The 25,459-nt window shown below is 39.4% G+C and overlaps 1 protein-coding gene across 3 annotated transcripts in view; it reads right to left on the bottom strand.

Annotated features, from left to right (window-relative positions):
• LOC116852408 (serine/threonine-protein kinase 24) overlaps window positions 1-25,459 on the bottom strand; it is a 167,484-nt gene that overhangs the window by 25,569 nt on the left and 116,456 nt on the right. For all 3 annotated transcript variants that reach the window (XM_032832733.1, XM_032832732.1, XM_032832731.1), the window contains one exon: window positions 3,866-4,090. In XM_032832733.1, coding sequence (XP_032688624.1) covers window positions 3,866-4,090 — 225 coding nt within the window. The remainder of the gene's footprint in view (window positions 1-3,865; window positions 4,091-25,459) is intronic.

Here is a 25,459-nt window from a genome sequence, read left to right as displayed (position 1 = left end):
GAGAGAGAGAGAGAGAGAGAGAGAGAGAGAGAGAGAGAGAGAGAGAGAGAGAGAGAGAGAACTACGGAAAGCCGCGCATAGACTGATATAATTTAATATAGTTTAATTGAATCATATCACACCATATCTCGTATCGTGCCATGTCCCATCATATCGTATTATATAATGTTAATTATATTACGTCATTGATCAAATTTAATCATATTCCTTGTCCACGAGCGTAATATAGGAAATGGACCAAAATGACGTATCAGATCGGCCGCGAAATTTCCCAAGGGGTCGATAAACGAGAGATGATTCGGAGGCGCGCGCCGTATATTAACGAGGTATTTCATCAGACACAGCTCGCTACGCGAGAGGAAGAAAAATTTGAGCCCCGTCACAGGTCGGTGAAAAAATTCCGGCGTCCATTTCAGAATGTGAACAATGCTTGCTCCTTTCTCTTCTTCCTCCCTCGTGCTCCCCTCCGTCGCGGGGACGAGAATCGCAAATAGCTCAGGCTTGCCGGCAATGCAACAAAACGACACGTCGACGGGAAAACGCGTCTTCTCTCAGCCAACGTCGTCGTAAGCGTGTCGACGATCGCGTGAAACGTAACTCTTCGTGGTTCACCGACTTCGCCGCGGCGGAACGCGCGACTTATGCAAACCAACGACCGCGCGCGCCCGATCGAGCAACCTTTCCGCGAGGCGCCCGATCTCGATCCCGTTGATCGGCATGATTCTCTCTTCCTTTCTCTCTCTCTCTCTCTCTCTTCCTCTCTCTCTCTCGGCATGCGTCTTGTGTACAAATGGCGTAGGATCGCATTTGCCGCGGGCGCGCGGATGCTTTCTCCTGCAGCATCAAGCATCTCTTACGACATATTTCCAGCATCAGAAATACTGAATAATTTCACTTGTGTGAACTTGGCACACCATACTTAAAAATGTGACATTTTTTTTAGAGTTCTGATACTCTCTTGAAAAGTTCTAGAGCTCTATGCAACAATTTTAAATAGTTCCGGTCATTAAATACAAAAAAATAGACTTTTAAAAAAAGGTGCGCTAAGTTCACGCAGCGCACCTAATCAGTTAAATTAACTATTTCTTTAGAGTTCCGGTTTGTTTTACAATAGTTCTAGAGTTCTATATCATATATAACAATAATTCTACTAATTAAAAGCGAAAAGTCGATTTGCAAAGACCTAATTCACAAAATGTGAAATACGGACAACAAAATAAGAGAGATTAACACTATTTTGCGAGTTCTGCATATTTGAAAATATTTTCAACATTCACTTGTAATCAGGGAATGAAAATATAAAGAGTTTTATGCGATAGCAGAAATAATTTCTTCATAAAAAATTATAAAGTGTTCGAGGTCGCGTAAATGTACCAGCAGCTGGGATGCGCAGTTTGAGCCGCAGTTTGAGCCGCAGTTTGAGAGTTCCATTGGTTTAAAAATATTTTTAACGTTCACTTATGATCAGAAAACGAATATCCAAAGAGTTCTGCGCGACAGCAGTAATAATTTATTTATAAAAAATTGTATAGTATTCGAAGTCGCGTACATCTACGAGCAGGTGGGGTGCGCTACCTGCGCTTTGAGAGTTCTGTCGGTTTAAAAATATTTTCAGCGTTCATTTGTAATCAGGGAATGAAAATATAAAGAGTTCTGCGCGATTGCGGTAATAAATTATTTATAAAAAATTATATAATGTCCGAGATCGCGTAAATGTACCTCGGATCTCGGACACTATATAATTTTTGCGTAAACTTAGCGCACCTTTTCTTAAAAGTCTATTTTTTTGTATTTAATGACCGGAACTATTTAAAATTGTTGCATAGAGCTCTAGAACTTTTCAAGAGAGTATCAGAACCCTAAAAAAAATGTCACATTTTTAAATATGGTGTGCCAAGTTCACACAAGTAATAATTTCATACTGAATTTCATTCAATCCGGAATTCCCAAACTCTAAATTCCTTCGAACGAGTCAACGAATTAACAAGTTGACTGCAGGATATGGAATATCTCTATGATCCTTGAAATCTTACGCGTAATTTTGCGAAAATGCGTTTAATTATAATTAATTTAATCAAGCTGCGGAAAATTTTAATATCCCAATGTGTACAATATCTATCAGTGTATTCAATATCCATTAATGTGTTGAATATTAATCAATTAAAATTCTCTTTGACTAAAATAATTTGTTAATTAGTAATTAATCAAATTAACCAGTCGACATATAAAATCAGAAATAATTTCGCCGATTAATTATGATTGATTATACATTGATCAATTAATTTCATCAGTCGATCAAATTATTTATGATAACATATATAATGGTTGGTTATCGTTGATTTAATCATAGAAAATTTTAATTAATGACCAACACTGTTCCTATACTGGGAAAAAAATATTTAAAAATTTATTCACAGAAATAAATTTTATTTCATAAAAATGAACTTTGTATCTAACAAATAAATGTACAAGTATTTCTTTGAGGTAAATACGCGGATTTACGGTAATTCCCTATCGTGCTCGCTGAACTCGTTCACAGGAAACGGAAGCGACGAGGAGACACGGTCAGGCCGGAAGCGATAGTTAACTGATCGTCAAGCCCTTCCTATTCTTTGCTGTATGAAAAATGACGGGGCGTAACGGCCAAGTGCCCTCGATAACGCACGATGGGTTTTTGTTTTTGTACCGGTGCGATTATCGCGGCGATTCATTGGGACGGAACAACGATGGAAAAAACAAAAAAAGAGAAGAGGAGCGGAGAGAGAGAGGGAGGGAGAAAAGAGAGGAGTGCCGCGACGAGCACGTGTTTTGTTTCGCGGCGAAACTGACCGGCCGATCGCGCGCCCAGGAACTATCGGGAACGCGAGGGCGCCGGAGTGTATTGGCACCCCACTTTTTGAAATTTATAATTTTGAAAGTTGTTCCAGATTGTTCTGACTTTGTATCACATTGTTCCAAAGTGATATTGCTTCATTCGAAACGGTTTTCGAATAAAACAAAAAATAATTTTTTGAGCTGGCACCCCACTTTTCGAAAATCGAACATTCTGATACCGCAATAGATTGTTCTAGTTGTTCCAAACATTGTTCCAAAAACACAAATCAATAAGTTTAATTATAAGCCGAAAAATTAAAAAAAAGTTTTTTGACAAACAGTCTATCGGACCAAGAGTAAACTTATACTATCTTTTTTGTTCTGAGTTGTTCTAGGCTTAAGAATTGTAGTTCTAGAGTATGAGACTCATAAGATCATTCGTTCTCCAAAAATTTATAAAAAAATCGATTTGACAGTAATGTTTGGAACAACTAGAACAATCTATATCGGTATCGGAATGCTTTATTTTCAAAAAATGGGGTGCCAGGTCAAAAACATTTTTTTTCATTTTTTGGACTTATAATTCAACTTGCGGATTTGTCCTTTTGGAACAATATTTGGAACAACTAGAACAATCTATTGCGGTATCAGAATGTTCGATTTTCGAAAAGTGGGGTGCCAGCTCAAAAAATTATTTTTTTTGTTTTATTCGAAAACCGTTTCGAATGAAGCAATATCACTTTGGAACAATGTGGTACAAAGTCAGAACAATCTGGAACAACTTTCAAAATTATAAATTTCAAAAAGTGGGGTGCCAACTTCATACACTCAGGGCGCCGTTCATTTCGTCAACTTGGCGAGACGAGAGCTGCGTTCGGGGAGATGCTATTTACCGCTATGAGTGTGCTCTGTCCTTGTTTGTTCCTGAAAGTTGAACAAAGACAAAGGACGCTCATAGCGCTAAATAGCGTCTCCCCGAACGCAGCCGAGATGAAGCTGTCGCGATGGCGATCGATTACGAGACAGACCCGGCCGCATTTTTACCACTTACCTTGAGGTAAGACCCATAATACTTGGTGACGTACGGACTGTCGCATTGCGACAGCACCATTATCTCCTGCTGGATGTCCTCGATCTCATCTTCCGCCTCCTCGAGATCGATGATCTTGATGGCCACGACCTGCTGGGTCCTATTGTCGATACCCTTGAAGACCTCGCCGAAGCTACCCTTCCCGATTCGCTCTTGTTTCGTAAATATCAGCTCGGGGTCCACCTTCTGCAAACAGAAATCCGACGATTCTTCGATTACCTCGTCGTTCATACGTCATGCACGTGTTATTTCCGTAAGAAGCTACGCGCACATATCTCCTTATTGCATAATGACACGACGACGAAGTATTGAGAAATTTCAAGATTCCACGGCGATGAGACGCGCGCGCGATACTTTCTTCGTTAGCCATGCGACGGCCTTCAGCGTCGATTAATCAATGCAGTTGTTTCCCGCAGAAATGCAGCTCTCCTTGGCTCCTTTCCACGAGATGACGCGTCATAACGCGAGATGATAACGTCATAACGCGCGAGCCACGGGGAAGATGCGCTGGTCGATGTTGAGCCTTCCTTATTTTCGCCAGAGCGCAATCGGACTGCTCGAGTCGACATATTAGCCCCACTTCTCCCTTTCAATCTGAACCTTCTAATATCTGTATATTCTGAAGGATCAGTGCTTATGCTTAATACACTAATATAGAAACCGAAATTCTACTTAGCGCATCTGAATGGTAGGAAATGCACTTGTAGGTTCTAAAAAGGATCTCTAAAGAGAATCTTCTCTGCACAGAGTTGGTAGGTGAAATAGAATCAAAGGAGGTTAATGTAGGCTTTAGAGCATCAAAATAGACGTTAAATGGTATTATTGAAGCCAAAAGTAGGATCAACATTTCGACTCGAGGATGTTAAATTCGACGTGGAAGTTAAATTTTTACTTAGTGCTTCTCAATGACAGGAAACAAATGACAAACGCACAAAATGCTGCTTGTAGGTTCTAGCAGTTAGCAGATTAAATAGAATCAAAAGAAACCGATATAGAATATCGAAGCAGGTATTAATAGGAATACTAAAGTCGAAGATAGGATAAAAATTTCTCAATAATTCGTACGAAGAACCGCGAGTAGCAGAAAAATTCCACAAAGTACCGCGGACTATGGCGTTTCGCGGTCAAATTATGTCGCAAAAATGGTTGCCGTTGAATAACCTGACAAATAAAACGCACACCCTCATTTAAATTCCTGCTTATACCTGCGAACCAACGGCGCTACGTATACACAGTGTTTCCTCTTCGCGCTTGGAAGCTATTTGCGTTAAGGAGCGACGAATTACACTCCAGACATTAATAAATTACAACCTCCGCCTCCGTTTTGCGTACTTCACGTTCTTGCTCTGAAGCTTTTCCTCCCGCCACCGACGGCGCTGAAGTCGCAATAGCTGTCTGGAAACGCACTCAACACTGACCAGCGAGCCGACTTTAGGGTATTCGCATGCAAATTACCGTAACCGTAAAGGCAAGACGGAAAATTAAGTTGGGGAAAACTCGGGCTATTTCTTTAAGCTTAAACACTCTGGAAGTGGATCGCCGTAGATGGAAGTAACTAGAATCTCTCGATCGAGTAACTAGGATTTCGATCAATCGAATATATCGATCGATATTTTGGCTAATGGTCAAATTTCTATCTTCTGACAAGTCTCTGTCGCTAAATAAATCTCTATCATCCAGTCTCTATCGTCAACTGTGCAATTGTTAGACTCTTTGATTAAGACTAAGCAGAAATACATAATGATGAAAAACAATAAGAGTCGCGATTGCAGATTTAATTTGCTTATATTTACAATTAAGAGACATGATAGTATCTCGCGGCAAGTGCACGGGCAGCGAGAGTAGCCGTGTATTATTACAATAGGCCGCGCCTCTAGTTGAGTGATAGCCAGTGGTCTGCTCTTTTCAGCTGCACTGCTGAACTGCAATAAGTTAAAGTGAGACAAGTATATTTTTTCTCATTCTAACTTATTGCACCAGCTCAGCAGTGCAGCTGAAAACAACAGACCACAGATAATCGTACCACCATAACGGCTGATCGATCAAAAACTGCGAAGTGAGTCATGTAACATGAGTACAAACAGAAATCAAGTTGACGAACGCGTAAGTAACGTGTTCTAATGTTATAGTGAATCTCAATACATATCCTTCTAAGTTCTAGGAGATTGCTAGATCACTTTCGGAAAGTGAGTGACAGTCGCGTTGATCTTTCCCCTTCAAGAAATAATCAACGCGACAATATGTTTAACAAACAATGATTAATCCCAAAAATTACACCTGCAGTAGTTCTTATAGTAATTCATTATATTCTAAATTCCTGTCGCTTCTATTCTCCTCTTCTGATTGATTGTCCAGCTCAAGTTTACGTCATATGTTTGCGATAATTCATATGTGGAGGCCTTTAAGCCAAAAGTATACGCACTTTGGTGCACTTTTTACTCGCCGCGCAGGCGCGGGCGTGTAGGCGCGAAATCCTGAGCAAGATGGCCGCCCAGCCCGAGACGAATAAGCAGCTTCTCGCAGAAGCCGTTTAATCTTTCACCGGTAATTAAGCGTCGCGTCGTCTGCATGACTTCCGGGACCAAAGGTTCTGCCGAGGTACGGGAAATTTTGCATCAATCTTTTTCTTGCGCCTCGAAATTCTTCCTTTTCGCCGCTGAACTGAGTCGCGACGAAAAAAGTTCGGTAAGTCGCTTAATTACGAGTGCGCTTTATGCTGCTGGCAGCGTTTATCGTAACCTTTTCTTCCTTCCCGGTGACTTCACGGAAGATATCCTTTCCTGATGATATCCTCCTCTAAACTACATATCCAAGGATCGCGTGGTACACAACTATATTAAGATAGCTACAAGCACAATAAGAGCCTCTTCTTCTGTGCGCTAGACGTTAATGCGAAAAATTATTAGAGTGACAGGATAATGATGTTTGACTGTATCAAACGTGCGCGTCGAAATTTTTTTCCGGTCTTACAACGCACGCGGTGAATCTGCCTTCAACGTTAAACCGTGAATCCCAATTATTATTATTTTATATAATTATTATTATTATTTTAATCAACCCTTATTCCAACTTAATGGTGCAGTTATATGATTCATTTTCAAAGCTGCGAGAAATACTGCATCAGTCAGGATCGCGTCAGGACGTCGATCGCGAATCTTTTTCCAAGCGTCGACTCGTGGAAAGTGAAGAGCCTGACTTGAAAATACATGAGAATGTTTACTTTTCACGAGTTTACATTGAAGGAAGAGATTCACGAGTACTGCAAAATTATTTGCATCTCACGATTTCATAGTAGGGGAAAAAACATGAAAAACGTTAATTAAAATTGAGTTTACGTGAAAAAATTCATGATTGATGCCTAGCACTTGGACCTCCTCACTTGCCGGGCGTAAAATGCATCTTTATTCTTCTCTCCTAATAATTATTCGCACTAACATCCAGCGCAGGGGAAAGGAGAGATTCTTATTGACTTTGTAATTTTCTGGATATTTTTCTCTCCCCCTCCCTCCTTTCTTTGTCTGCATCTTTCTTTCTCTCCCCCTCCTCCCTCTCTCTTTCTCTTTTTCTCTCTCTCTTTCTATCGGTTTATTCTTCGCGCTCGTCGGCAAAGGTCGCCTCGTCTCGCGACACTCGCGCTAACAATGAATATGCACGCAGACCTTTTTCGCGCCGATCGTGCTTTATTTCCTCGCGCGCTCGCGATTTTCCACACGCAGATCGCGCGAAAAGTCAGCGAGCCGAGAGCGCATGTCAAAAGCAGCGGGATTAAAGCGGAGCCTCGAAACTAGACGGGCACTAAGGGCGGCGGGAATAAAAATTCGCGAGCGCCGGCGAAATCCGAGGGAATCTGCTTTGCAAATTCCCTCATATATAACCGACAACGGCGTTCTTTTTTCTTTTTTTCCGCGCACGCGACCGGGCCAGTTTTATTGCGCTGACGGATCCGACATTGATTTCGCCGCGGCGTTTCGGTCCCATTTCGCGCGACTTGGATCACCAATCCTGTCTCTCGGGACAAACTCGGCGATCGCGCATTTAAATAAAGATACTCGCCAGTCGCGCGCCATTATCATAAAAAAGGGAAAATAATAAAAACGAGCGACCGCTATCGTTAATGGTTGGTTTGGAGTCCGAGCTGCGAACAAAATGTCCCAGTCGGATCGATCACACCGAGCAAATGTTTGCAAAAATCGCGCAGCCAATCTTTCAAGTGCGAGAAAGCTCGATTTGCGCGGCTGGTGCACCACGCCGCGATCTGAGAGATTCATGTCCACGAGAAAGAATGGAAGAGGAAAGAGGAAAAGGAAGAGAATGACTCTCAACTGCGTCTTTCTTCCGTCAACCGGGCCTTTGGGGCACATCTCTCTTTCTCTTTCTCTCTCTCTCTCTCTCTCTCTCTCTCTCTCTCTTTCTCACACCTGCGAGACTCGTGACACAAATTCTAATTAGCGTGTGTCGCCGGCAAAAAACCCGCCACGTAAGTGGCTGCAATCACGTTCGAGCGAACTCTTAAAACACGCTCGACAAAGCCGTCAGCAATGCAGGTAAATACGCGAATATTTTCTTCTCTTCATTCTTACTCTTTGGCGGAATTGTACGCAGACACCTGGTAAGATATAATCTCACCCTTAGCGAGATCCTCTTATATATAGCCTCAAGAGGATTCTTCTAAAACTAAATGGGAGATATTCTAAGTACAACATTCCTGAAGTCAGAGAATACAAGAAAGTTTATTGTTAAAGTTGGAGAAGTTAGAGAATGGTTCGTCTTTTATTTGTAGTACATTGAGAAAGAAAGTCTTGTAATAGTTAACAAATGTATTTGGTTTTCAGTGCAACATTTTGTAATTAGTATCGGGTATAATAGCAGCTACCAACTATCCGGTAAATAATTACAAAATAATTAGTAAAACAAATTCTTCATTTAGTTGAACCAATTGAGTGGTCTGATAAATGGCAAATCATTTGGTAATAATTGCCAAATATAACTTGACTATTACCAAAGTATTTGATTATTGTGCAATTTAGAAGCATTGTGCAATTAATAGGCATTGCGCAATTAAAGGTTGGTCATTTGTTATATTGATCATACGTGTAATGTAGAATACGTGTGATTACAGAAAATAGCATCTTACGATAGAACTTACTGGGATTTGACTTTTTGAATCTTAGAATATTTTTCCTTTTGGTTTTAGAAAAATTATCTTAAGGCCATATATATATAAAAGAATTTCGCTAAGGGTGAGATTGTATTTTTTGAAGTGTACTTTGGGAATTACAGAAATCTATATCACTCCCAATAAAAAAGAAAGAAGGGAAATAAAAATTCCAATTTTTGTGTATATAAAAATAAAATACATCTCCAATTGTGAAATTCTATTGCAGTACGCGAATCTCTTTTCTCGTTCATCTTTTTATGAGTATTATTCGCATGCTTTGGGCATTGTAGAGATTTGTATTGCCTCCAACGAGAGAAAGAGAAAATAAACTCTCCATTTCCGTATAAAAATAAAATGTGCGCTTCAACTCGCAATTCCATCATAGTCTGCAGAATAATTATATTTTTTTAAATCGTTAAGTCATTCCCAGACTTCCACGACAAATTCCTGAGCCGTGACACACGCGCGACTGCCTCGATTCAAATCAGGTAATAAGATTCCCACAACTGAAAGTTGGAAACTCTTATCTTCCTTCTTTCCCTCGAGTTCCTTCACGTTCAGGAAGCAAGTGGCGAGTCTGTCGTTGGCAAACAAGTTATTCGAATTCGCGGGCGAGCCCTTCACTACGATATATTGCACCTGCGCATCTCATAAGCGGCAATTGCATCGCTGCATGATGATGTCTCGGGACCTCTCGACAAAACCTCCGCCGTCTTATTAGGCTAGTTTGGAGAAGCGAGTCGCGCTTTGACGGACACGTAGTCCATTCTAAACTGCATTAGCCACGCCGCCAACCTGTGGCGGCGTATACACACACAAGTTTCCCGTGCTATCTTTGACCCAGATGCGATCGGCGGATGTGATGAAATTGATGTAGGCTTGCCAAGGGCGCTCAATTAGCCGGCCGCGATGATGCTTTATGCCATTGTGCGCGGCTATCACAGCCCGCTGCGATTCGCAAAGTTCCCGTCGATATTACGTAATGCCACAAGCATCGCGACGCATACATGCGTCGGTGACATCCAGCCGGTGGAATTTAGCCGCGTCCTACGTGCAGATTGCAGCCAAATCGGCTGCGCTCGAAAATGATTTTTCGGTTAACAACGGCGTTAATTCGCGGAGTTAATTCGCGAAAATGAATTTCCCGTGATGCGACTCCGCGCTCGCTGAAATTACATTTTATTCGAATCGTGAGAGAGCGGCATAATTAAGGTAATAATTTTGAATACACGCGACATCGTGCGAGCGTGATTGTGAATTTAATCCGCACTGATGAGCAAAAATATCTGAGAGGCAGCAAATGTGGTGCAAATTTATGCAAAGAGACAGCAAATCTTATGTGTGGTGGGTGCTAAAAATATATCTAATTTTGCTAATATGAAATATTAGTCGAATAAGAAAATCCACATTTTCTTAAGACATTGAGAAAATTTTAGCTTTTCATCAAATTGTTTGCATCGTTTACATGAAAGAATTTTGATTTAAGAAAATATGCTATAATGTATATATAGTACCTATCAAATAAATATGTAGTACTTTTCTCTCAGTGCACGTGACGAGAATCGTGACGGATAAAAAACGAGAAGAGTGACGTTTATTCGTACCTCGAATCGCCTGATTATACGCGAAAGGGCATTTCCGCCTGCCGCGAAATATTTCGTCGCTACGAACGACGTTCATTAGATCCTCGAATTATTCTCCGGAGATCCCTGCGAAATCTTTTCCCTTTCTTACCGTCTTTCCTTTCCTTTAACAACGCGCGACGAGGATCACATTTAAGCGACGTCACTCCGTTGAGCACGGAGCTGAAATAATTTGCCGGATAGCACGAAGTTTGGTATCGTTCTGACACATCTTAATTAAGAAGTGTAACCGCGTCTCAAGAATTTCATCCGCGAGCCGCCCTTTCGAGAGGAGCTCTCAAATAGACTCGCCCGCCGGAGATAAACGCGCCAACTTCATCAGGAAGCTCAGAACTGTCGGGCTACAACCGGCTCCGCATTAATGCCGCGAAGCTGCGATTGTTCTCAGTCTGAGAGAGCCTGAGAGATGGGAGCGGGCCGATATCTGCTCGCAATATTCAAGCGATACGATTCAGTCGCATGTTTCGTCATGCAGAATAAAAGTGACGTTTTGCAAATGAGGCACCGTAAACGAGACGCGAGTTTGAAATAGTGCTGTCAGTGTTTCAAGCGCACCTAGGCGTCCACAAACTCTCACGAGTACTCACGAATATCCAAACTAATCGGTATACAGCGTGAAACACTGAGAGAAAAATACGTAATAAGGTATTTATTTTCGCAGTGGGTATCAATATTTACTTAAATCCAAATAATTTTATTTAAATCGAATAAACAATTTCTCTCATAACAAAGTTGAGATTTTAAGAAAATATATATTTTTCTACTTTAATATATAATAACAAATTTTATACTTGTATAAACACGTTACCAGCACTCATTGAATAAATATTTTTTATTTCTTAGATATTTTTTCTCTCAGTATAAGTACACCTAAATCGAATATCCAAGTGACTTAAGAAATTGCCGGATACACAAATGATAGCCGAGATAATAACATATTTATGTAAATCTAAATTCTTTTTTTGTTTAGAATAAAGAACTGCTTTCATGAAAGATTAAGATTTTAAGAAAATATACATTTTCTTATTTGAGAAATATCTTATGTTAGTGAATATGTTATTATATATATTCGTAAAATAAATATTATTTATTTCTTAGATATTTTTTCTCTCATATACACAGAATGTATGTCGTCGTCGTCAATTGTTGAACGCATAATTTTTGGTCTATTCTTACAGGAAAGTATTTTTTGCGCTCAATAGACGTCCTTTTTATTTACTTTTAAAGTCAATCTGTTTTCCTAATGTTTTTATTACGGCGAATAAAGTCTTTTTCTTATGGTTTTGAAATCGGCGTGCAAATCACTTCCGGATCGTGGTGTGCAGATTAGCCAAAACAGTTGCGGGGATTGCACCAGCGGTTGGGTTCCGCTTTTACGGAAAACTCACGGAGCCATATTGCGGCTGAATTGAGTTAGAGAAGTAACCCGGAATATCTTTGTGCCTCGAACGAGTTGTTGTACGCCAGGGGAGAATTTCATTACCATATGTTTAAGTTACTATTTGAGAATCTGAATGCATAACAAATCGCAGGCGCCGCCTGAATCGTGTCTTAAAACGGCCGGGGCGAAAGTCGCGCGTGCTCGTGACATCACGTCACTTTTGCGCGCGTTTGATTTTTGCCGTTATTAATTTTTCATGCAATCGCGCGACAAAACACCGTGCTCTACGCACGTAAATTCTGTCAATTCGATTCTCGTGTACGTGCGCGTCCGTGATTGTATCTGTACCTCGCGAAAATCTCGCAAAATCGAATAAACCCAGACACGAAATTAACACGCGTTACGATATAATACAATTTGTACAAGCTTGCGCGACCTAGAGATTAAATATGAATTAATATTATGTACGGTAAACACTCCAGCTAAATCGTATTATGAAACTTTTCGTTTCTTCTTCCTTCTCACTCGCTCGTCTGCGCGCGAAAAATCGTAAAATTCATCGATAATATCCGTCGACATATTTCCCACGCGGATTCAAACGGACGATAGCCGCGCGAGTAATCTATGTAAAAAAATAAAACGCTCTATATGAACTTTTTCTTTATAAACTCCTAAACCTTTTGACCGATCTGGACGAAATTTTGCATACATTGAAAAAACTATTTAAAAATTAACAAATATTTATTAGGTGAATATCATTAATATATTTACTTAAATCAAAATTTTTCTTATTTAAACCGAGTAAACGATAATCTGATTAAATAAAAAGAATTTTAATTTAAGTAAATATGTTAACGGTAATAAATATTTGTTAATTTTTAAATATTTTTTCCTCAGTATAATTGCGGAAAATTTGGACTACCTGAAAGCTGGACATTCCTGTCCCTGATTTCATCCTCTTGATACTTTGTGATAATTTAAGCTCAGGTGTTCTAGATATAAAAAGCCTAGTCAATGCTGAGTAGCTTAGGTTAGTTCGTCATAAATTGAAAACATCGAGCGATGTCTGCTTTTTCCACGTCGCTTCACGGTCGACAGAAAATTGCTCGATCTCCCTTCACCCGTGTCTTTCACGCGCGCGACGCGAGGCGCGGTGAAGTGATGCGGAATGCGTGAAGCAGGTGGTGTGCGGGTTGTTGGATTCTGACGCAGCACAAGTGTTCTAGGGTCAATCAGCATGATCAATATTGACAATAATAGAGCGAGCGGAGGACAAAAGCGCACCTTCTCCGGAATCAGAATGATACGCGACAATCAGCATTACGTATTCGCAAACGTAGTGGATATGACAAAAGCTTCTACACATCTTTACACATCATTGAATAAGCTCGTTGAATTCGACTTGAACTTCGTAGTGTGAGACAAACAAATGAGAGTTAAATTGTTCGTTAAATTGCAAGTTAAAGAATCAGAATAATACGCGATAGGCAACTCGAACGTTTGCATCATGAATTTGTGAATATACGGCGTAGGCATTTTTATAAAGTAAATAAATAAAAGGAGAAGAAAAGGATTTTAGCCTTTTCATATAAGCAATTGTTTATACTATTTAAGTAAAAATTGTAGACTTTAATTCACCCTTAGCCGAGTCTTATGCTTCGACCTAAAAAGGATTCTTTTATTAAAACCAAAAGGAAAATATTCTAAAATAAAAAAAATTAATTTTATTTCCTGTATATATTTTGAGCGAAAACTTTTACGGAAAAAGTATCCCTCTTCTAATGAAGAGGAGCAATATTGTGATTAGAATATTTTCCTTTTGGTTGCGGAATTATTCTCTTGAAGCCATATACAAGATGATTCCGCTAAGGATGAGATTGTATTCTTTTTTTCGAACGTACAATTCGGGACTTATAATACCGGCTCGCAATATTCAGTTGTCTCGTCTGGATGTGAATTGTAGTTAGATGGGAATTAAAGAAAGCATGTGAATTAAGCGTCTCGCGAATGCACTTGAAATGAGAACGTTCTCCGGGATTTTCTCTCGGTTTCGCGGTACGAAGAACGTTCGTCCTCGTCGCGAAGTAGTTCGTTCGACATTAGCATAAATAGGCGGGGCAGGTTCGCAAACTGTCGAGTAGGTATGTGTATAAGCGCGTCCAAGTGTTTTCCTAATAATTTTCCCTCGTTTAACGGCGAAACGAGCGCGCGATTTGCCGTCGTCGTCGTCGAGGGGGCGTCCTGCATTTCCCGAGCACGCTCGAGATCGCGTTGCCGCTCGCTCGCTCGCTCGAGTGTCGTTTAAACTTTAATTTCGGCTGCCTCTCGCCAGCCGACGAATTACTCCCGTCGTAAACGAGGTCGAACGACACGTGGCGCTAACGCACGCTCGTTGAACCACTTTCGGAAATTTGCAGCCTAGCTGCACCGCCAAATTACGACGCCGACGCGTTGGAGTCAGCGGTGTCAATTCTGTGTATTCTAGTATCTCGGCTACTAACCGCAGGTGCCTGAGTCTTCTGTGTATATTGCTAATAACAAGTTACCCGAGTAGGAAGGGGGAGGAGGAAATGCTCAGCTAAAGTAGAATCACACGATGCACGATTTTATGCACGATCACATGCATGCTGACCGGCAGCAGGTCAGTTTACTGCATAGAAGTGCTTCCAATGTATGGTAGCGATGCACGCAGGGAACTGAACTGATGAGTATGCATATAAAAAAGCATGAAATCGTGCATGCTAGCTCATGTGATGCTAGCTTAGCAGATACTTGTTGTGGCGCTCGTTAGTTTTCGACACTCTTGCTCGGATCTTATCACACGTTAAAATATATAGGGATTTACTAATTACTTATTTACTTTCAAATCCTTATCTTAATACTCCGCGGGCAATTATATTTCTGGGACATACAATATAATATGAGTCTTTCAGACTTAGACAAATTTGAGCTACCGTATCTTGGTTGAAGATCAACATTTTTGGACATTCTTTTGTCCAAAGATATGGAAAAGCTTCAACTACAAGATAGCAGCGCAATAAAATCCAAATCTGCAGACAGATTCGCGCTATTTCGAAAATTTCCTGAACATTGTACACAGAGGATTAGATAAAATTCGCGCAAGAGAGTGCTACTCTTGGATTAATCTGGACGTTCTATCCTATTTCTCAATTATTTGGGTGTTGTTCAAGTATTCGAGTACTGAGTATAGATATATGCGTTTGTAAGACAGCTTGAACACATTCTCTTTGAAAAAGTTAAAAGAGCGCATTAAATAGTCATAATTGTAAGTCACTATTTACAAGCCTACGTAACAATCTTTTATGATTGATAATACATGAGACATCCGACGTCACAACTGCAAGCAATTTTTTTTCAAAATTCTGTCAAATTTGATATTATTTTAATTTTAATCAAGGAGCTCTAAAATTACTCAACTGAACTATTTTTATTACACTTTCACCTTGTTAGAGGTAAGAGTATAATAAAGAGCTAATATTTACATACCGTGTACTGTCACTTTGAACGCTGTCATAATCACGCAAACCTATAAGCAATGACTTTCAGCAGAGAAAGTTGCTTTGCAACTGTAAAATTCGCGAATTTAATTGGTATATGTTCTTAGATTCAGCCAAGACTAAAGGCCATTCCACAATTGCGTAAGCGTGGTCGTAAACGTAAGAGCCAACCAATCAGACTATTTTATTCACTGATTGCTTTACTCTGATTGACTGTCGTAATCACTTACAACCACTTACGATCACGCCTATGCAATTGTAGAATAGCCTTAAGAGAGAAATCAGATGCACGAATTTTACAACACATTTACAAAGGAAAACATTTCAGTTCGCGTAATTGAATGGGGATCAGAGGAAAAACTCGCTGACGAGAAATAATATTCCTGTTACTGTGACCAAAAACATTCGTCTGAATATTTAGCTGCATTGAAGTAACTGAGAGCAATTGACCGAGTAGAAACTTTCTATAAGAATCTTTCTGTTCTCACAATCGAGTTTTCTTCATCTAGTCCCCGTGTAACAGAAAATTCAGTTACACAAACCGAACTGTTTTTTCCGTTTTAGCTTTCACTGTTGCACGCAGCCAGTGACTCGCGATCGTAACTATTTGGTGCGCTCCCAGTTTCATCGAAAAAATGTGTTCCAGCTGTTTCGCAAACGAGTTATTCTGCTACCAGCCGAGCATAATACAGAAGTGAGAATAATACTTGGCTTAGCTGGAACAACGTGCGAACGAAACGCTGAAACACGACCGGATCTCGTCGCCGCGCGGCGGTTTCTTCTTACGAGATCCAACTCCTTTTCCTCTACCCTTCTGGTCTCTCACCTAATGGCCGCCGTAGAGAAGCTCGCATGAATATTCATTTAATTAAGGTCGAATGACCGAACCGCGACTATTATGACCGGGTACGTTATACGTATGCGCTTACGCGAGCTACGGGTACGACGACGCATTACGTTGCATAATGCAGCCGCCCCGTTAATAACGAGCTGATAGATTTACCGACCCTTTTACAGTCCGCGCGAGCGTCATTGGGGGAAAAAATGGGGCTCGATTATATAAACGCGAAAGAACAGCTCAATTGACATTAAAAACAACCAGTAGGTTGTTTTTAATTAAAACAACCGGTAGGTGTCGTGTCGTCGCTAAAATCAATTTAATATCTGAAAAACGCCGCGGAGATGCTTCTCCGAGTTTCACACACTAAAAAAAAATATATTCAATATTTGCAATTATATATATAATTTATATATATATATATATAATATTATATATGTAATAATTATTTTTTCTATGTGATTACATATATAATTAAGTAGAGAAAAATAATTACTATAAATAATATGTGGCTAAAAGAACTATTTTTTATACTAAATTCTATTATAATATTATAATATTAGTAATCATAACTTCATATGCATGTTACTACTACCATTTTGCTACAAAAGATACGGTCGGAACGAAAAATAACTATAATTTGCAGAAAACTGTCGGGCGGGTGTCCTTCGAGCGCGGAGGGTGAAAACTGGCGCGCTTGTTGCGAAATGGGACGCGGCGATTAAAAAGTGCGAGTGACAGCGCGCTTCTGTGTTGGCCGGGTACGTGCAAAAATAGAACGGATTCACGCTAAACGCGCAAAAAGGATAACGAATGCGCGCTTCCGCGCGGCGAAATTTCGCACGCGACCGACTCGTAACTCTCTCGCAGGCTGAGGACTCTCATATTTTTGCATTTGTAATTTTCGCCCGGCCGGCACGCGTGTACCCGATCGAAATGCAAATGCGAACGCGACCGCTCTTCCGCTCGCGCGCTCAAAGAAAACCGTCAGGGAACGAGTGCTGTCGGCCACGAAATACGGCTGAGGGAACACGCGCGCGCTTTGTGCGGGTCCATCGGTGACCTTTCGCTAATATCGCGGTAATAACGCGGCCATTGAAGTGAGAAACGCCCGGGGCGAAACCTGTCGATTGCGGGTTTAATTGCGCGATATCGAACGGACGCGCGGAATTCGATCCTGTTACGCAATCTCTCGATCGCGAAATGCCATTCCTGCCGGGCGACGCGACGAGATAATGAGAAACCGCGGCACGCGAGAGACACGCACCGCGATGCAAATTGTCGCGCGAGCGCGACGATAAATCGTCTCGCCGGCTGCCGCCGACGTCAGGAAGAGGAGTGCTGCAGACTGGACCAGCGCGAACAATCTCTCTGCGTATCTCGTCGCGGAGAAAGGAAAAATTGCCAGTGCAAAATTCCCAACGCGACGAATCTCCGTGTTCAGCCGACTGTGCGGTTCACGCTGCCAATGTAAGCTGGATATTTCCATATCCAGCTGTCCGGACAGTCACTCTCTCAAGGAGATGCCGTACTTGTAAACTTGACCGATAAAATACTGACTATACCTGAATCGAAATTTTGATCATACTTACAGCCTTACTATTCCATTCAACACCTATTTTGATACTCTGAAACTTATATCAACTTCTTTTGATTCTATTTAGTCTACACTGAGAGAAAAGACTGGTAACTATAACAAACTGCATTTAGTTACAGAAATTCATTGAATCCTTAGTAACTAATACTAAATATGATAATAATTACCAAATATTTAATAGATCGGGAGAATGACGTAATTGCATTCATAGTAACATCAATTAAATAATTTAGTAATAGTTACTTAATATTAAATATTTAATATGAAATATATTACAGTTGAACAGATATTTGATAATTGTTATGAAATTGTTATATCCCATATAATAAAAAATTCAGTAGGTACGAGTTCTATTTTGTTACCAGTATAAGTATAATTTTGTTACCAGTATAAGTTTTGTTGCAGCACAACGAAAAATTCATTCATTTGCAGCTATTACATCGTTTCAATATCTATTATTACAGATAGTTGGTTAAACCTATCCAAAATTTTGTAACTATTACAAAATCGCTTATTTTGCTCAACTATTCAATAAGTTTTATTTACCAAATATATTCTGCAAATAAATTTTACTTCTGTCAAATAAATAATTTATTTTACAGAACTAAATTAATTAATAAGTATTGCCATAGCTTTGGTCCGCTATATTTACACCTATCATTTAGTAATAGTAACCAAATTTTGATAATATTTACTAAATTCTTCTCTCAGTGTATATCCAGATGTTTGAACACTCAAACTCGAGTACCACCCGAAATCCAAATGCATGCAATTAAAAAATGTTTTGAAATAGCTCTCTCTCTCTCTCCTTTCTTCCATTTCTCTATCTGTGTTAGTATAAATCGGGCGTTTCTATAGCAACTGTGTAGCCAAACACATGGGTGTTATACGGCTGAATTCTATAGCCAGGATTGACATCCACTATTGTCAACTCATCGGCGCGTCACCGGCGAGTAGCCACGGAGCGCAATGGATACGGAATTATGCGCATTACACCTACTTATAACTGTTTACTTATGTATGCCGGTGCACGCGCGTCGGATACAATACGCGGGATCGCGCGGAGAATGCGATATGTAACAGGCGCAGGTTAAGCGACGTGTCCTTCGGGACACTATAGCGCCGCATTCCCGGGCGCAATTTATAGAAATACTACTGTGTCCAAAAAGTAAGACCAATTAAAATTTTTTTTTTTTGAATCTTTATTTATTATTCCAAATCTATTTCGTCGCCTTCAAAGTAATCCCCCTCATACATAATACACTTATGCCAACGTTTTTTCCAACCCTACGGTTGGAAACCGTATTACGTGATGCATACACTGAGAGAAAAGACTGGTAACTATAACAAACTGCATTTAGTTACAGAAATTCATTGAATCCTTAGTAACTAATGCTAAATATGATAATAATTACCAAATATTTAATAAATCGGGAGTATGACGTAATTGCATTCACAGTAACATCAATTAAATAATTTAGTAATAGTTACTTAATGTTAAATATTTAATATAAAATATATTACAGTTATGAACAGATATTTGATAATTGTTATGAAATCGTTATATCCCATATAATAAAAAATTCAGTAAGTACGAGTTCTATTTTGTTACCAATATAAGTATATTTTGTTGCAGCACAACGAAAAATTCATTCATTTGCAGCTATTACATCGTTTCAATATCTATTATTACAGATAGTTGGTTGAACCTATCAAAAATTTTGTAACTATTACAAAATCGCTTATTTTGCTCAACTATTCAATAAGTTTTATTTACCAAATATATTCTGGAAGCAAATAAATTTTACTTCTGTCAAATAAATAATTTATTTTACAGAACTAAATTAATTAATAAGTATTGCCATAGCTTTGACCCGTTATATTTACGTCTATCATTTAGTAATAGTAACCAAATTTTGATAATATTTACTAAATTCTTCTCTCAGTGTATAAACGCACACTGCAGTGATAGATGTAAACCCACATCTCACACTGCATAGGTTCTTCGAGACCATTTCGCTAAAAATTCGACCTATATCGTTCCACAACCACCATATTCATCTGATATAGCACCGTGTGACTTCTAGCTATTCCCTAAACTCAAAAGACCACACCGTTTTGACTCGATTGAAGAGATACAAGCTGAATCGAAGAAAACTTTGAAGGCCATTCCAGAAATTGACTTTAACAACTGTTTCGAGGGTTGGAAAAAACGTTGGCATAAGCGTATTGTGTCTGAAGGGAATTACTTTGAAGGCGACGAAATAGATTTGGAATAATAAATAAAGATTTAAAAAAAAATTTTAAATTGGTCTTACTTTTTGGGCACAGTAGTACGTCGTCGTAAATCGGAGGTGGCCGCCTCTTCGAGGATGTTCGCGCGCATCGGCGGGGTGCACGACGCGGAGGAAGTCGCGTGTCGCGAATAAATTCATTTTCGCGCGCCCGAGCTCAATTACTCGTCGGAAAATTATTGCGCTTGGTAACTCCGAGAGAGACCACCGAGTCACGTACGATCGGAGCGAGATGTCGGCTACGCCAGTCGGTCAGTCGATGTCGCGTCACGTTATTTACATCGGGGATCGATACAACGCTTGGAGTCATTCTCGTCGCGCTCATATTTGCGCGCGCAATAATGATCCTTGTACTCATTAACATTAGCGAATATAAAAAAGACACGCGGCACGGTGAGGTTTGCCTTGGTGCGCCGCAGCCGAGCCGGAAATTGACTCGTCGAAATTACATTGGCGACGCTCGGTTAAATAACAATTCACCGGGCTTTACTATTGTATTTAAATGGGAACGGGTCTCTCCCTCTAGCCTATTATATAATTAGTTCAATCGGTTTAATAATGTCACGCGCATGGCGCACGAGTGTCATTTATCTTGCAACAACGTATTGCCCCGTAAAATTTCGTAATTCGTACACTCTTAACCATGTATCGTGTAGTACCTCCAAATTCGAGGTACTAATTTTTAAATGGAAACGATATTTCGAGTTACTCATTAATAGGAAGTATCCTTCCCGCACGGAAGAAAAAGATCTGTTACATATGAACAACTAAACATAATTTGCTGTATTAGCTACTTTTTCTTTGCTGCAGGAGCCAATTTCCTTGCTATGATAACAAGAAAATCTACTCCTGCAATAAAAAAGTAGCTAAAGCAGTAAATTATGTTTAGTTGTCCATCATGTAGCAAATTTACTACGTTAGCCACTTTTCTTGTTGTAGGAGCAAACTTTCTTGTTATCATAGCAAGAAAATAGGTTTCTGCAGCAAAGAAAAAGCAACTAACACAGCAAATTATATTTATACTGTCCATATGTAGCAAATTAGTTTTGCTGCAGTAAATTATTTTTTCCGGTCGCTATATTAGCACGAGATGCGGGATGCACGAGATAATAATAAATATAGTGATTCGATTTGAGGTACCGTCCTTATAAACTCATGGTACTTTTAGAAGATATAAAGCTTCTCGTACATATTTCTGATGTATATAGGTACCCGACGTCACAAATATACCACCAGCATGGTAACGGCAGATCGGCATTCGTCTTACGACCGTTCCTTGAGCAGATTGCAGTCGACAGTAACAATGACCATATTGCTCTTATTTATGCTCAATATTAATTTAACAAATACTGATATTCGAGATGTGTAAAGCGCAGTGCATGCTGGGAATCACAGTGCGAATATTCAAGGATACATTCGCAAATAGTATTGTTGCTACTGCAGACTCGTTTATTTTATGTTTACATCATAGTCATCTACCAACAAAATGCCTCTCTGCGCGAAATAAAGGAAATGAGAAAAAACTGAGAAAAAAATTTACTAAATTTTAAAAAACGTTTGAATAGTACTGTGAACATATTTGTTTAAATGATTGAAGTAATTAGTTTCTAAAATTAAATAAAAAAGTTTTAAATATAAATTTGTTTCTTTAATTTTAGAAAATAATTACTTAATTTAAACAAATATCTTTACAGTACTATTCAAACAAACGTTTTTTGAAATTTAGTAAATTTTTTCCTCGGTGCAATGCGGGCATGTATATTCGTGTATTTCTTTCTTTTAGTGAAAATGTTAAAAATGAAAACGTTACTTTGCATTATTTTCGATCAGATAAATGTTATTGATTTTGCATTAACAAAGTCATATATATAAGTATATATTCAATCATCTAATACATTTGTACCATTTTTAAGTTCTTCTGACAATAAAGACCTCCTTTTTTAAATGGTGTTTATATTCGTTGTGATTACGTAGAGTCTTTATGTCAACCTATATCGCCAATTTTTGGCAATACATATTTAAGAATATACACGGAGAAAAATAATTTACTGGTCCAACAAATTTTCTGCTAGTCTAGCAAAATCTTTTCGTTATTATATGGATAGCAAAAAGATTTGCTAAGAGTACTAATCACTATTTACTGGATATAATTTGCTGATTCTACAAATTATTTTGCTGTAAGAATCATAATGGATTTATATAAACAGTTGCAGTTTTGCTTCAATAGTAAATAAATTTGCTAAGGATACATTATTTTACATCGATAGCAAATTAACGTGATTCTTAAGATAAATACACTCAACAAATTTTTTTTATCCTGGCAACGAAACTATTTCTGCTCTGATAACAAATAATTTGTAAAATTAGTTACGTCAACTAAACTTTTTTGCTGTCACTACGAATATGCAGTAGCAATGATGATTTTGCTAAAAGAGCACAAATTATTTTTCTGTAGTTTCGCGGCGCACGATTTTTGCCAAGTCCGCGTTTTATACTTTCGCGATCGACGATATCGAGAAAGAGACTCGCAGCCTTATTCTCGAAAAATATATAGCATACGATATTTCCATGAAAAGTTGAAATTCATATACTATAGCTTTTCATCGAAATATCGTATGCGATATTTTTCAAGAATACGGCCTTTGGGACTCGCGACGTGATTCGCGGCAGCAAGCGAAACGAGGTTTGACGCATCGACGTGTGGTGAACGTTGAATTCGTAACGTAGCATTAAATAATAACGCGACTTGCGACTCATTAATTCCCAATGTCCCGCCGATCACAATTCCTCGCTGCGAAGCATTGTTGCGAGATGAATGACGCCATCGGTGCGCCATGCGCGTTGCATTATTAAGCCAGTTGAACTAATTAGATAGGAACCTATTTAAATGCAGTAGTAAAGCTCAGTGAATTGTTATTTAAGCGAGCACCGCCAATGTAATTTCGACGAGTTCAATTACCGGCTCGGCCGCCGCGCGCGTCAAGGCAAACCTCACCGCGTGCCGCGTTCTTTTTTATATTCATTAATTAGCACAAGGATCATTATTGTGCGCGCAAATATGAGCGCGATGAGGATGACCGAGGCGGTATCAATTCCCGATGTAAATAACATGACGCGGCATCAGACTGGCCGCCGCGTAGTCGATGTTTCGCTCCGATCGTGTGTGATTCGGTGATCTCTCCCGGAGCCACCAGGCGCACGCGAGTCCGCACGTGTGAGACGACACAAGGTGAGAGTCGACCTTGCACTGGCCTCGGCCGAAAGAAGAGAAAAGAAAGAAAAAAAAAAAACGTACAGACGGGCGCGCGGGGCCTCCGAGAGATCTTACGGTCCTCGAGAATCCTGTTACACCGGTATTTCCATGCTGCGGCGGAGAAGAGCGCTCGTGCTCGACGCTCTTTTGTCCACGGCTCTTCTCGTTTTATATCACGGCCGATACGACGCGTAATGTATACACACAGGATGTTTCGGCAAAAATACGTTGACACCGTTAACAGATAAGAAAGGAAAAGAGAGAGGCGGAGAAGGAGAGAGTCGGATTTATCGCTCGTCACATGTCCGAATTTTATGTCACGGGAGTGACGATTATTGGCGTGAAACGAGAAAACAGTCGAAAGATACACACTGTAACAAGTATTAATGCAAGCGAGACACAAAGTTACGACGTTTACCCTGCGAAGCTGTGCGCGCGAATTTTACGGTTTGTTAACACGTTGAATGCCGCGCTGGGGCGCATCGGCTATTGGCGCTATCGCGTTATTATCACGTCTCGTTAAGCCATGTGCAAGGTACTATTAATTGAATCTAAGAAGATTGAGCACGGTTAATTAGAGAGCCAATGAAACGTGGCAAAAGATGTACGCATCTCGAATTACATTTCTTCACCGTATCTTTAGTGATTCGATCATGAGCTAAGCTCTTGTAGAAGCAATGGAAATCGGCGCGGCAGTCAGCGTGTCAATTAATTACGCGTGCAACGTTTATCGCGTTTACCACACCTTGATTTCTTATTCGCGATTCGCGAGTTCGATTCTTGTAAGCTTGTCTGTTTTTTCTTTGATCTTAGAAAAGTAGCGTGAGTGACTTTTAGTCACACTGAAAAGTCTTTACCTTAAAAAGATAGCATAACTCATCATACAGTTAACGCAGGGATGAGTAATTTTGATTCATTCAAGTAATATCTCAAGTACAAAAAAGCAATGGTATCCATTTCATTGGGTGATGAAACAGATACCAGATGGGCAGCTTAATTTCAGTATACGTGAAAGTCATTACGCGCTACCTATTTTATAGCAAAAATTATTATAGCTTTTTAATCAAGGAATATATTGACATTATGTAATAATTGGCTATATTTTAATTTCATATGCTATCTATATTTTAGGAATTGAAATGTGCTAACGAGATATTTGCTATTCTATAAACTTTTCTATATAATATCTATAAATCATATATATATAATTCGATATAATTCGATATAATTCGATATAAAATGTTATATAATTCTAGCGAATTTTGCTGTTTCTAGTGAAATTTACTATATTATTCAGCAAGATAGACCTTGTTGAGTCTAATCCTGCACTACTAAAGAAATATAGTATTTTAAAAATAGTAATAAAATTTTAAATATAGTATTTTGAAAAAAGCACATATATACTAGGTGCGCAACTAAGTTTCCGGGTTTCACACATGGATGGCGCTAACGACACATGTAGTCGACATACATGTCTAAAGTTGCGTTTCTTTTATAGCTTGGACATCTGTGAACAATAACCAGTCATAATACCAACACATATCGCAACGAAAAAATATTTTTTCTAACAATGAAGATGTCGAGTTTTGTGCCAAATAAACAGCATTTGCAGGAAGCTTTGCTTTTCTGCTTTAACTTGAAAAAAAATGCAACTGAAGCACGTCGTTTGCTTGAGGAAGCCTACGGCAAACATACACCATCGAAAACTACCTGTGAAGATTAGTTTAAACGCTTCAGAAGTGGCGATTTCGACACTAAGGACAAGGAGCGCTCCGGAAGACCAAAAAAAAATTGAGGACGCCGATCTGCAAGCGTTATTGGATGAAGATGATACGCAAACAAGATCAACTTGCGGAGACATTAAACATGACTA

This window comes from Odontomachus brunneus, unplaced genomic scaffold, assembly GCF_010583005.1.
Source record: "Odontomachus brunneus isolate Ranch 3 - 2012 unplaced genomic scaffold, Obru_v1 Obru_scaffold_222, whole genome shotgun sequence".
NCBI classification, from domain to species: domain Eukaryota; kingdom Metazoa; phylum Arthropoda; class Insecta; order Hymenoptera; family Formicidae; genus Odontomachus; species Odontomachus brunneus.
Note: the sequence above shows the minus strand (reverse complement) of the source record. Positions and strands in the feature narration are given on the sequence as shown.